The sequence below is a fragment of the Pelecanus crispus genome, chromosome 2 (assembly GCF_030463565.1).
Source record: "Pelecanus crispus isolate bPelCri1 chromosome 2, bPelCri1.pri, whole genome shotgun sequence".
Classification (NCBI taxonomy): domain Eukaryota; kingdom Metazoa; phylum Chordata; class Aves; order Pelecaniformes; family Pelecanidae; genus Pelecanus; species Pelecanus crispus.
This window is the reverse complement of record NC_134644.1, coordinates 29,520,355-29,533,389: the sequence shown is the minus strand read 5'-3', so window position 1 is coordinate 29,533,389 and position 13,035 is coordinate 29,520,355. Positions and strand designations below refer to the sequence as shown.

Sequence of the window (13,035 nt, the reverse complement as noted above, 5' to 3'; positions counted from 1 at the left end):
CTGGCTTCGAAAGGAAATCTGGCTAATCTGGAATTGCCCTATCATCAGCAGAAGTCCTAAGAAGGGAAGGACTTACCCCTAGGAGTTGCAGTTCTGGTTCCTCTCCATACTCACTAGGGCTGAGCAGAGAAAACTCAAAGCAAGATGAATTATCGTGTCATAACAAGAGGGGGGTGGTGGGGAGGAGAGCAGTTTCTCAAGCGCAAGTTTTATGCTATTCTTCAGAACAACCCACTCATCTCGCCCAGGAGGCTGCTTTAGTGCTTTTGTGAACATAACAGGTTCTCCAGCTAAAAATGCAATGAACTCTGTGTTATTCTGAGATACTATAATTACCGCAGCGAATATGCTCTTTGCCTTTTTCCTTTATTTGCTCTAGGGTCAAAGCCTCTCATCTGTGACCACACAAGTGTATATTGGGCAGCTGCAGTACTGTAGTATCAGGGCTTGGATCGTACTTTGCAGAAAAGATCAGAAACTGGCTCGGTAACCACCTCCTTGACTGACCTGCCGGACACGGCATTGTCTGGTTCCACTTCGGAGTTTGTCACCAGGGAGCTGTCTGTAGGGACCAGCTCCCAGTCAGCCTTCTGTCGGGCTGCTCTGGATGCAATTATTCTTTGATTTACCTTTGAACATGTGGGCTTCACTCCCCTTTTTCTACGTTTAAAATTAGACTTTTCCAGAGCCTGTATTTACAACTTTTCCAGAGGAAATAAGAAGTTTCTTGTTATGTTTGATTTATTAGAAAGTTCCATAAGGAAGCTATCACACAATGCAGAGTACATCTCTTGCGAGGAAAACGTAGAGAACTGCAAACAAAATTCAGAATCTCCCATGAACCAAAGTAACTCTAAATAAATTATTTAACAAAGGAGTGCAGGCCTACTAAAGGCAGTGACAAAGCTCCCATTTACAGCACTTCACCGGCCCAGGATCACACCTCAGCCTTTCACTATTCGTTCTGGAGTTGACAACCTGTCTTAATTCCGACGTTAATGACATCAGTGATGAAATACCTTTCAGTTCTGTCTAAACAATTTACATATATATGCATAACACAAAGCAAACAGTTCTATTTAAGTTCTCATTTTTATATACAGGATATATAGAAAGGACAGCCAGGGCAGTTTACGATTTTGATATCAATATTGATTACATTTTCAGAGTTTTTAAATTTCCTAAAATTAACTATATTCCTTCATCAGTGGTCAAATGTTTGGATGACAACATATAGAACCATCCAGTATTTGTTGACAGTGACAGATACACATTATTCACATATATTCTACGCAAAAATCACTCAGTGTATGATGTTAAACACATCTTACGCAAGCAATTCACATTTTTATATGAGCTAAGACTCTTTGAAATACTTAATTTTCTGGAGATTTGTGCCATCTTCATGTTATTAGTGGGCAAATAGTAATATCCATAAATCTTACTGATTTATAACAGTTTAAGTGTATTTTTTTCTTATCCCAGTGGGAATAAATTCTCCTTTGCTGTCTGGATACCATTAGGCTTCAATCCACTTTTTATGGATGGTGTCAAGCAAGGGAGAGCTTTGAGCCCCAGCCCTTGCTGAAGAGAGGGCAGTCAGGAGACACATTCCCAGTGCTCATTACTACTACTCTTGCTAGGTGTAAATTTTAGCCTTTATGCAATATGGCTAAGGATGCAGCCAAATGTTTAACCTACTGTCCATATTTCTCATCATAGGCGAATACAGCCTCCTCCCCACCCTCCTTTGCCTCTTCTTTTCTTTTGAAAGGAGAGCGCATTGGCTTGTGAGTGTAGCAGAGTGTGATTCTGACAAGATGTGATTATTTTAGATAAATAATCATTCTTTAAACAAAAAATTAACGCCAAAAAAATTATATGTTAAATCAGCTAGCAAGGAAAGAACAAGTACAGTGAGTTTGTTGGCTCTTCAGCAGTGTTTTGCAGTTCTGCTTCTAGACCAGCTAGGCTACAGAAACATTTCAGATTTGAAACGGACAACTTGAATGGAAACATGCTATTTGCAGGATGGTTAATTTTTTAATGATTAAATACAAAACAATCATGAAAGTTAAATTTAGTGCTTCAGGTACGTGTTAACTAGAAAACTCAGCACACAAACCAGTTCTAAACAACTTGGTAAAACGAGTTCTCCTTCTAAGAGGTCCAAGTACTTCCCAGCTCACAGCCATACTATCCTCAGAGCAGTGTCATGGATGCCACCTAAACCACCGCAAGTCACCAACACAGTACACGGAATACATCAGATGAAAGTGTGATATATTTGATTAGAAGGACCCCGATTTTTAAATTTCCAAAAGATTTCCAAACTGAATTTCCAAGTTTAAGCTCCCATGAAGTCTGAATGGTCACAGCTATAGTAAACAATGCAGGTGAAGCCAAGCAATTACTCTCACACATAAAAAATAACTCACTATTATTCAGCATTTTTTTATTGGAGTGCAGCACAGATACTTTCCCTGAAACAATAACTTCAAAACATTTATGAACATAGCTGTCAAAAATATTAAATACATACATTCAAAAAAATCTAAAACATGAATATTTAACAACCTAAGACATTCACAATGTAATTTCTTCATCATTTACAATATTTATCTCAAATACTGTAAGAAGACACAAGTGTGAAAATATATGTATTTTAAGCTATCACAGAGCATAGAAAATATATGAAGATATCCACTAACATTTGGCACAATATAAATATTCTACCCCAAGAGAGAAAACAAGTGTAGTCTTTTGTGTGACACAGATCATTATTCATCACAAATCATGATGTTACATCAGAGAGCTGTTGCTCATGCAACAGCAGCTCTGGTTTTAGTCGGGAAAAACACGCTCAATGCTTGTGAGCGGGAGACACAGTGGTCTGTGAGAATGCATGTTTAGGTACTTAGCCATTTAATTTAGCTGGATAAGAAACAATGTAATGTTTTCCTGTTGTTAAACATTGCCATCTGTATCTCTGGCACACAAATTAAAAAAAGAAGGGTGTGACCATTAAAAGTACGTGTCCTGAGATTTCCTTCTTCAGGGGGCAAAGAGGTTAAAATGGAAAAGCTGATCTATGTATAAATCAGGAACACATGTGGTAATGAGAACAAACAGCAGCCAACAGGCAGGCGGGGAGGACTTCTCCAGGCACAAAATGAGATGGACAAAAATACCATCTACTGGAAAGGGAGCCGAGCAACTGATTTTCACTTTGAAATTGGTAAGTTCTTTTCCTATTAATTCTTCTTATTTCTATTAAGTCTTCATAATTATTTAAGTACTCATAATTAACTCTGAGTTTTAAAACTTTAACTGGAAAGCTGTCTGTCCAGTAGTGCAAAGCAGCGTTGCTTTACTGTGAATACTGGTTTCTATCTGTAGAAAATCAGAGGTGATCTTAAAGAAACACGTGTAAGAGGATCTATGTGTTTAGTATCTGAGTGAAATAACAAAACAGTGCAGATGTGCATAGACTTCATCTTAAAGTTATGAAATGTTTGTGTCTGCAGCCTACCTACTAGAAGTAGATACCAACAGACAATCTCCTACTCAGGCTAAAACAGTTTTGCTTGATTTCTTTGGAGATAAACAGTATTTAACATACTAAGTTACAGTTCACTTAAAGCTAAGAAATATAACACAGTTGTGAATAACAATCCTTTTGATCCAATGTCTCTGATATACCAGTGGCAGGCCCCCAAAATACTAAGTTGATTAAAGCAAGTCTTTATCTTCACTTTAAGACTTGTTCCTTGACACAGACAGAAAAAATACAGAAAACATTATGGATCACAAAGCACTGAATTTTCAAGTGTAAAGTCATACCAAAATCTTGATAAATTATCATTGATGTCGTAGGTGAGCAATCGGTCAGGAACGTCATTATGGATGCCCTGTACTGCTAACACATGTGGTGCTAGGGCAAAGGGTACGTCACTCAGAAGATCTGAAATGAAAGGGCTGCTTTCCAAATTTTGACTCCTTTCATTTCCCACCTCTGCACTTGATACAGTCAACTGCGATCGGTGCCCTGTATTTGTCTAAAGAGAACAGAAGAACAGAAATTTAGACACTACAAATCAGGCAGCTAAGGCTTTGTACTTAGAACCACCATGACCTACTGATAAATGAACACAAAAAATAAAGTAATAAATAAAATCAGTTTCAGCATTTGGTTCAGGTAGAGCTAAAATAGCAATTCTCAATACATGTCAACATAATTCTTTGGGTCAGGTTGACTTGAATTAAGGCTAAAACAACAATAGATTTTTTTTTTTAATGATTAGTGGGATTTTTCCACATAATGCTACTCTGCATTTATGAAACCCATAAGGCTGGTGGGACTTTTTGTCATTATGTGCAGGCCTGTTTAGGGGAAATTACTTCATATAATTCCTTTCATAAACGGATGAACCTCCATCTTTTGTTCCCCCTGTGCCTTTTCAGTTGTCCAACATAGGTATGACTCTGATGATTCAAAAACACTCCTATCCAAGTTATTTCAAAGTATTACTAATGCTGCTTTCCAATTTGAAATGGAATTGCATGACTGGCTGGTGAGGTCTATTATATATGGCAACATATGCATTGCCAAATATGTGCTTTATAGAAAAACCACAGTTAACAAAACTTAAAAAAACACAAAAAATCCCTCTGAACCAAAAGCAACAAATAAAAAACCCCTGCCATACAGAAAAAAATCAATATAATTTACAGAAAACGCCAGCTCATAGGATGCTGGACCCAACAGACTTGAAAGCTTTGATATTGGCCTACTAACATGATCTTATTAAGTGTCTATCCTAAAACTTCTACTGTTTTAAAAACAAAGAAAAGACTATTATTTACTCTGCCTCTAGAAATCAAATCTACCTTGTTTTACTATTTATAGCAATAAAATGCTATGCAAACTGATAGCTCTCATGTCATCTGTAGGAGTAAGATGCTTGTCATATGGATTTCTATTTTGTGTAAGCATACATACAGAAATATTCAGTAATTTGTTCAAAAGTGCTTAACAAGTCATGACAGAGCCAAGAACATTAGACACGAATTTCTGATTGCAGTCCTGACTTCTTCCTTTCAACCCTCCATACTCAGCACACAGCCAGAAAAATCCAAAGCTTACCCTGTTATTAGGGAAGGGAGAGCACTGAAAGCTTTAAACGCTAATTTGGTGTTCAGTTGATCATAAGAGTTAAATGCATATGGTTGTACGGAGGTTGCGTTCATCCTAAATTATTCTATGATTTTTAGGGGAGTTGTGCTGCTCAAGATCTGACCTGTGCTGGAGTTGAATATTACAGATCATGGCTGTTACAGAGAACCTGAGGTTGTGGCTGTTTGAAAGTAGGACAGTTTGGGTGGTGGGGTGGCAGTGGGGTGGTTTGTCTTCTGGCCTGGGAGCATGTAACACAGCCAAGCATTTAGCCAGGTAAAAGGCACTCCATCTTCTCAAAGGAAACACTTGATTTGACTTGAACGCAACCTCAGCGCTAGTCATTCCTTACACAACCCAACATTTCATCTAGTAGGACAGATAAACAAACATTAAACCTTCTATTAAACTGTCAACAATTAAATAGAAAATCTTGCCAATCTAAGTCAGTTCAGAGTCAGTACTTGTCTTAGGTGACAGAGGATGCTTGCTCCTCCACAAGCTATTGGGACAGAAGGGGTTAGTGGTGCTGCATGTTCTGAAATGGACCCTCATTTGGAAGCTTTTGTTTATAGTCACAATGAATAGGAGCCTAAAGCTTAAGATAAACTTCGCAAGATCCATTACTATTATGTCACAGGATAATAATGTAAAATTTCCTAAGGTTAAGAAATTTTATTAAAAGGAATGACTGCTAGATATAACTACTAACCTTACTGGTTTTGATCCAATACAAAAGAGGAGTGGATGAGCTCCAAAGGAGCGAAGTGAGGAAACCACCTTCCTATTGAGCTGCTGGGATTCACTTCCCAGTCCAAATCCTATTTGATTTTTCCCCCTCTATTTCAGATCACCTTCTGGCTAATTGCTATAAAACATTTGGTTTTATAGGTATCAAAAAGAAAGAGTAGTCCCATCTTTGTCTATTCTTCTAGGCCACTTCAGAGTCTTCTGGAGATAGGCAGGGTAAGTCACTGCATTTCTCCTGCTTTAAAAATATTCTCTAAGCTATTGTAATACTGACATGCCTGTACTACACAATTCCTACAGCTACAGTTTACAGATGTTTCTTCTTGTTTTTATTTTCCCTAGTTTTCCTTTTCTCAGTTCTCTATCTTATGAGTAGCTAACAGCTCTTCAGAAAGCTACATGCAACAGTAGGGGCAAGAGTTGATACAGAAGATTTCTTTTGGCTTTCCTTACTGATTCTGGTATCTTTAGAGGGCAAAGAAAATATGAAAGCTAGCAGAGAAGACAGGAAGATAGCCTGCATAGTTCTCCTACTGCAGCTTTCCAAGCTCTGAGCAAAAACCCATGGGCAATAGCACTGTAAGTCTGTAAGTTCAGGAAAAACCCTAAAAACTCTTATACTGGTCTGTTCTAATCAGCGTAGTTATCTTCAAGTCGAAGATCAGCAGCTCTCACTTTAAAAGGGATCTTAGCTTCTATAGCTGCTAATTGATAACACTTAAGAGTGAAGTTTTCCTCCTTGTCATGGCCAAATAGGCTCAAGGTGTGCATCGTAACAAAACTCATAAACATCTTGTGCTATAGACATATTCTCTTACTAAGAACAACTGCCAAACACACAGAACATTTATTTATGTTAATGATATTTACCTGAAAAAAATCCCCACAATACCTCAAATAAGTACTTAAATTTGTAGCTGCTGTAAACTTAAAAACCTCCCTTGATTTCTACTCTGCACAAATTTGTTACATTCCCTCTTGAAAGCAGCAACCTGTGGAGCATTTATTGAGGTGCTGGTATTTGCTTGTATTACATCAGTCCCATATTCTGAGGGGGAGAGCAGAGCCAGAAAGCCCCAAATGAAAAACAGGAAAAGGTTACATCTAAGAATCAATTAAACAAGATCTTCAAAGACCCTTCTGCCTCCCCCCACTCCCACATTCCAGGGAAAAATGATCCCTCACTCGCTGTCCTATTCCCATAGCTCAGATGATAATCAGAAATCCCTAGAATCTAATGTTTATTTTGTTTGGCAAATTATACTTTTATGAACACCTGTTTATATATTAATTGCCCCACAAGCTGGATGAACTCCATTTACAATGCAAATTAGACTATCATGTGGCAAAACTAACTTCAAAGAGGAAAAAAAAAAATCAGAGAGAGCACTAAGTGTCTTGGATCTTCTTTTTTCCTCTACAAACCTTACATTTGTTAGAAGGATGCCAAATGGGCAGCCCCAGAAATTAAAATACTTTCTGCACACAGCAGATACGGTGTACTGACAAGGATAGAGCAAGAACCAGCTTTTTTTACTCTCAAGTCCCACTGCACATTTCAAAGCAAGACTGCAGTAAGGAAGGATGAATTACATTAGGATTATTTAACTGTTACACATAATTTTACCATACTCAATCTCTGCATACTGTCAGCGAGGTTCTTGATAGTCTATAGATTCTGATACTATTTGAATAGTCAAAGGAGTATCATAAATAAAGCCTGAAATGGCTGGGAGCAACACAGTACGGACAAGTCAGGAACAAAGAAAAGTGTCAGGTCAGTATAACAAATGCCATAATCTGTCCTCAGATCCAATGGTCTTTGGGTCCCAGTCTACCCAGCGCCTCATGAGAAGGTCTTGGGTCCAATGTGACAAGATCAGTTTATAGCATAAAGGGAAAGGACTTGAGGTTTCCTATTTCAGTTTCGCATGTAAACCACTACTGTCTCTCCCATGAAAATGGCTATTTTTCACTATCTTAAAATGTTCACATTCACTTTGTCATTTTTAGCAAGTCACATTTTATGTTACTATTATTGGACTGACATCCCAACAAATTATGTAATGGGAAAAATACAAAACCTGGGGAGGACAATTCTTTAACGCAGTACGCAAAACCCAAACATGGTAGAAAAACACTGGCCAAAGTTAACCTGGAAAGTTAAGTGAAGATAGGCTGCTTGAAAACTCTGTCACATTTGCAGTTTAACTCCTTGAATATTGTGAAGTCCATCCCTTTATCTAGTACACAGTGTGTCATATGAATTATGGCATATATTATATTATCTATTAGGTATCTACATACAAAGAAAACAGTTCCTGTCCTGAACAATTCAGGTTGCGAGAAGTAATTTTTCAATTCTGCCTAGCACAGTCATTACAGGCAATCATTGCCCTTTGCTATGCAGAATTGTTTCTGAGCGCTCTTGCAGTGATATTTAGATATTGGCCTCATGCAAGATCTTATCAAACTAGACATATTTTTGTGCTCCCAAACCATAAAGACATCCTTTAAATGGTCTAAGATATATTTCACTCATACGCTGAAGAATCCAAATCCGTGAAAAGGCCTTGATGAAGCCAACCTGACCAGCAGGCTTTTATAGCAACTGTGGTAATGTAACGAAGAACTGGACACTCTAGCAGAGAACATCAATCACCCATCAGTGCTGAGATCGCCCAAGCTGGTTACAATGCGAACAGCAGCACAAAGCTATGAGATGCAATCAAAGTCAAGGTTATGAAATGGTTTATGTTTTCACGCATGCATTCTTCAAGCCTATATAGAACTGCAAGTCCTAGAGAATTTGATATCCCACATTAGTCACACTGGTTTCTACTTAAATGCCTAACTTACTTATCCAGAATACAGTCTATTCAGAGCATATTCTCTGGACACACGCTAAACAAAGCACTGCCAAATGCTATGACACACAATTCTGCTATGAGAAATATTAATTGAATGCACCTAGAAGATCACCAAACAATTTACATTTCACTAAACACCAGGGAGTCAAAAAATCAGTTAAAATTACAGAACGTATGGTAATCAAATTTAATTCAAATACGCAAGGTGTTTTCTTCATTCTTGGTTCACAATCCAAATGAACAGGGACAAAAGAACCAGTATGTAAATATGTATGGTAGCTGGCCACCGGATACTAATTGCAGTCTGACGGCAAGGGTGTTATATGTTATTTCAAAACTAACAAAGTATAAAATTATCCTCTAAAGTAAATTCTTCCTTTTTGCTCTTTTTTTTTTTTTAAATGTTTCTCAGCTGCCTTTTAAAACATCTAATTTGCTGCATCTCTGTGTGCTAACCATAAAGTCTGCCAAGAGTCTCGTAAGGAAGAAAAAATGCATAGTTTACAATGTACTGAGAAGCTGGATTTATAGTGCTCTGAAGGAGAATCAAAGATCAGTGCTAGTGTTATTATCATCCAAACTATTGAAAAAGGTTTTCTAACAAAAAGTGATTCATTTAAAGAAATTTGTACTTTCTGTTAAAAAAAAAAAGTTGGGTGGGTTGTTTTTCTTCCGCAGAAGCAGACCCATTTTCTTTAAAAAGACAGTCTTGGGAGACAAACAGTACATTCAATCTTCCAGAATATTTAGTAAACATCCAGCAATATCATAATTATGACAGAGACCTACAACACTACTGGTGATACAGAAATATTATCTTTATTTCAGGCAATTTTGTGGTATTCCAGCAAATAGTGTATCGTAATGTATTTCAGAATTTATTTAGTGTTGTGGAGTTATTTATGACTTATCTAGAAATGGAAATTGTCTTAGGGTACTGTTCTTCCAACTGTGCTTCAGTTGATGCTTTTTAGGGCATTCACTGGGCCTTTTTAGAAAATTTGTAGGAATTCCAGAGTGAGCATCTCCATTGATGACAATGATTCACTTTTCAAATAAGAACAGTAATGGCAAACAGGAACAGAGGGGAAAAGCAAAATTACTCACAAGGCACTCTGAACGTTCAGCACTTTGTATTCAAAAATTTAAGCTAGGAGAAAAGGATCGGCGAAACCTTGATGCAGGGGGGAAAATTGTACATGACATGATAGTTTTTCAATGTCACAAAAACCCCAACCCAGAACGTCAACAACAAAACACCCCCACACCCAACACACCAATAAGCCTGTGACCGATATCCTTACAGAACTGTAAGGAGGGAGGAAACCCACCCAGACAAGCAGAATACAGATGCCCCTGAGATGGTTCAGAAAACCTCATGTGAATCATGAGAGCTGCTATTCTTTTGAGGCTCACTCAAAAGCTGAGTCAGCATCCCCTCCAGGGACTCAAGAAAAAAGTTATTTCTATCTGGGAGAACAAAAGTAGATGGAAGAAGCAGCGCTGAAGACCTTGCAGTAGCTCATTGCTGTATCCAAATGGTTTCTGGTCACTTGCTTGCTTTCTTAACAGAAATGCAGTGAATAGGATTGCAATACTAGCCTAAGACTGGTGCTGTCAGTGGTTGCAATAGGGCAGATTTCCACGCTGAAAGCTTCAGGCTAAGATCGAGTCCTTGGAGAGGCTTTCAGAAGCAAGAATGCCTGTCAGTGGAAATCAGCTTTCCCATTTGCTTTGGGCTCTTGTTTCCCAGCTTCTTATGACTCTCATTCTGTAATACAGCAGTGATTTGTCTTTCTTAAAGAGCTCCTGCTACCTGTACAAATTTTGTGTTATTAGTAGGCAGCATGTTTTTTCTCCATTTATCAATATTGCTGTTCAGAGTAAAACAGAACCAGATTTTAAAATAAGCATTTAAGAATATTTTTACTGATTTGTGACATACATTTTAGGTATTTTTCTTTTTCGTTTTCCTCTTTAAAGCATGCTTTTCAGCTCTTTCTTAGACTAGAATGGAATCAAGGTCATGTTAATGTTGCTGAAGTCTTAAAGAAAAAAATTCTAAAGAAACACTGAAAAGTACCTCTGACATTCTACAGTTTTTCATTATTACAGCAAAGCTCCCCACATAGTATCCTGGCCTGCAAACAACAGTAGGGGAATCTTTGCTAAACCACACTTTCAGTATCAATAATGATGTATATTTATACATCCTTATTGGCATTAAAGCAATTAGAAAAGTGTAATTATTGCAAGCCAGCTTTTTCTAACGTAGGAACAATTCGATATTGTAAATGCAGAATGCACTTTCTGTAATTAGTACGTGCTCCTTGTTCTCTCAAACAGCTAAAACTGTTAATCTCTGCAGAGGGGAAGAATTGCGAGGTTGCCATTTGAACTCTGGATACTCCAAATGTTCCACGGTTAAAGTGCGTTAGTTTAATTATCCTAGTAAATACTAAAGATGCCTGTGAGTTTTATTTATGAAACACTTATAGAATATAATTCTACCCTGAAAAGTATTCTTAAATACCACAAAAGACTGCATATCTAGTGTCTAAACCAACTATCTTGTTTGTTCATCTTAGAAGAAAAAGATTGGTTTTCTTCATTAACAAACTTTGCAAACTCAAACCAGAACACGATTAAGGTTCTGTTTTTACTCAATCCCCTACAATAACAGTTGGGCACAGGAAATATTTGGAGGGGGGTTGGTGATAAATTTAGTAAATAGATTGAACTTAATATAACCAAAACTGTATAATGATATTTTTATTCCTAATTCCAACTTTTATTCCTTTGTTCCTAATTCCTATTATTTAATTATTTTGCTCAATAATTGTTTAAAGACAGAAAACCATAACATCTCAAATATGGGCATCTATAATGAGAAACTATTGAAAATATGAACAAACAGGGATAACGTGCAACATGAAGAAAGACTGGAGAACTAAGAGAAAGCAGAAATAAGAAGGAAGCAGAAAAGGATTCTAAATCTTTATTAAAAATGCTGTCTTAATTTCGCACCGTAACTAAAATAATTATACCCTTAGCTTTCCTTCTATCCCAACCAACTTTAGCACTTTTGAAGCTGGTAACTGAAGAGCTATATCAGCATTTACACCCCCTCAGTAGCAGGTTTCCTGTTCTTGCTGCCTCCCTTTGCCACTCTGGAGGTCCCTGAGCTTAAGGCACTGTCCCAGCAGGTGAATTTTGGACAATGTTCCCCTCTGCAACATGAATATTGTGATAAGAATTATCTTAGAAGACAGAGAGAGATGTGGATTCAAGTAAGGAACAGTTTATCGAGTTCCTCTGCTCCTTCGAAGTACTATGCAAGCTATTCATAGCAAAGATCTCATACATTATAATAAGCAACATGAACAATATTCAGCACTTTGTGCTTCTGCCAGTGCCAGGAAATGTTACTAACTAGGCCAGATTTTTTTTTTTCTTTTTTTCTGTAGCAAGTATGCTGAAAGGTTAAAAAGTTCATGAAAATTACTAAAGTAGGTAAACTGCAAGCCAGAATAACTGTAATTGAAAATGCAGGAAGCTCTAGACATCCAGCAGTGCATTCCACAGCCACAAATCAGAAGTGAAGGACAAGTCAATACATTGCAAAATGAATACAGAAGTCTGATAAATGCTGATAATGGATTTGTTCTGTAACTTCAGTGTCATCCAAAAGCACAAAGTACTCACATTTATTTTGCTGTCACCTTAATTCCTTATGTAATACAAAACACAGATATTAACTATTAAAATTCAGTTATCTATTGCAGCAACTTTGAACCATGAACGAGTTCTTTGTATGGGGGGCAATAATTTTTAAATAACTCGGATGCAAATGTTACACCCCCCCCTAGAAAATAATCTTTTAACAGAGCTGGAATCAGGAGGAAAGGCTATATTTCAGCTTTTCAATATAGCCAGAGAATATACGAAGAAATTAATTTTCTATAAAGCTTTAATTACATATTGAAATAAACAGTATTTAAATAATGCATTTAATTTTAGCAGCTATATTTGGTCGATGTAGTTAGTGACAACCAGATTTGAGTTTCTCTCTACTGCCAAGCAAAAAAAAAAAAAAAAAAATCCTGAAGACTTTTTGGGAAGCTGATGTCCTGAATAGGAGGAGCTTAGACAAACTGGGTCTCTGCCTCCATGTCTCTACCTCTTGTTCCCAACCTCTGCTACCGTAGAGGCTCCAACATGGTAACCTGCTATGACAGG

The 13,035-nt window shown here is 37.3% G+C and overlaps 2 protein-coding genes across 2 annotated transcripts in view; both read right to left on the bottom strand.

Moving 5' to 3' along the window:
- The window catches only part of C1GALT1 (core 1 synthase, glycoprotein-N-acetylgalactosamine 3-beta-galactosyltransferase 1), a 260,990-nt gene that overhangs the window by 35,213 nt on the left and 212,742 nt on the right, over nucleotides 1-13,035 (bottom strand). The window lies entirely within an intron of this gene.
- UMAD1 (UBAP1-MVB12-associated (UMA) domain containing 1) overlaps nucleotides 2,701-13,035 on the bottom strand; it is a 74,430-nt gene continuing 64,095 nt past the window's right edge. Inside the window, exon 3 of the mRNA XM_075705829.1 lies at nucleotides 2,701-4,058. Coding sequence (XP_075561944.1) covers nucleotides 3,801-4,058 — 258 coding nt within the window. The 3' untranslated portion in view covers nucleotides 2,701-3,800. The remainder of the gene's footprint in view (nucleotides 4,059-13,035) is intronic.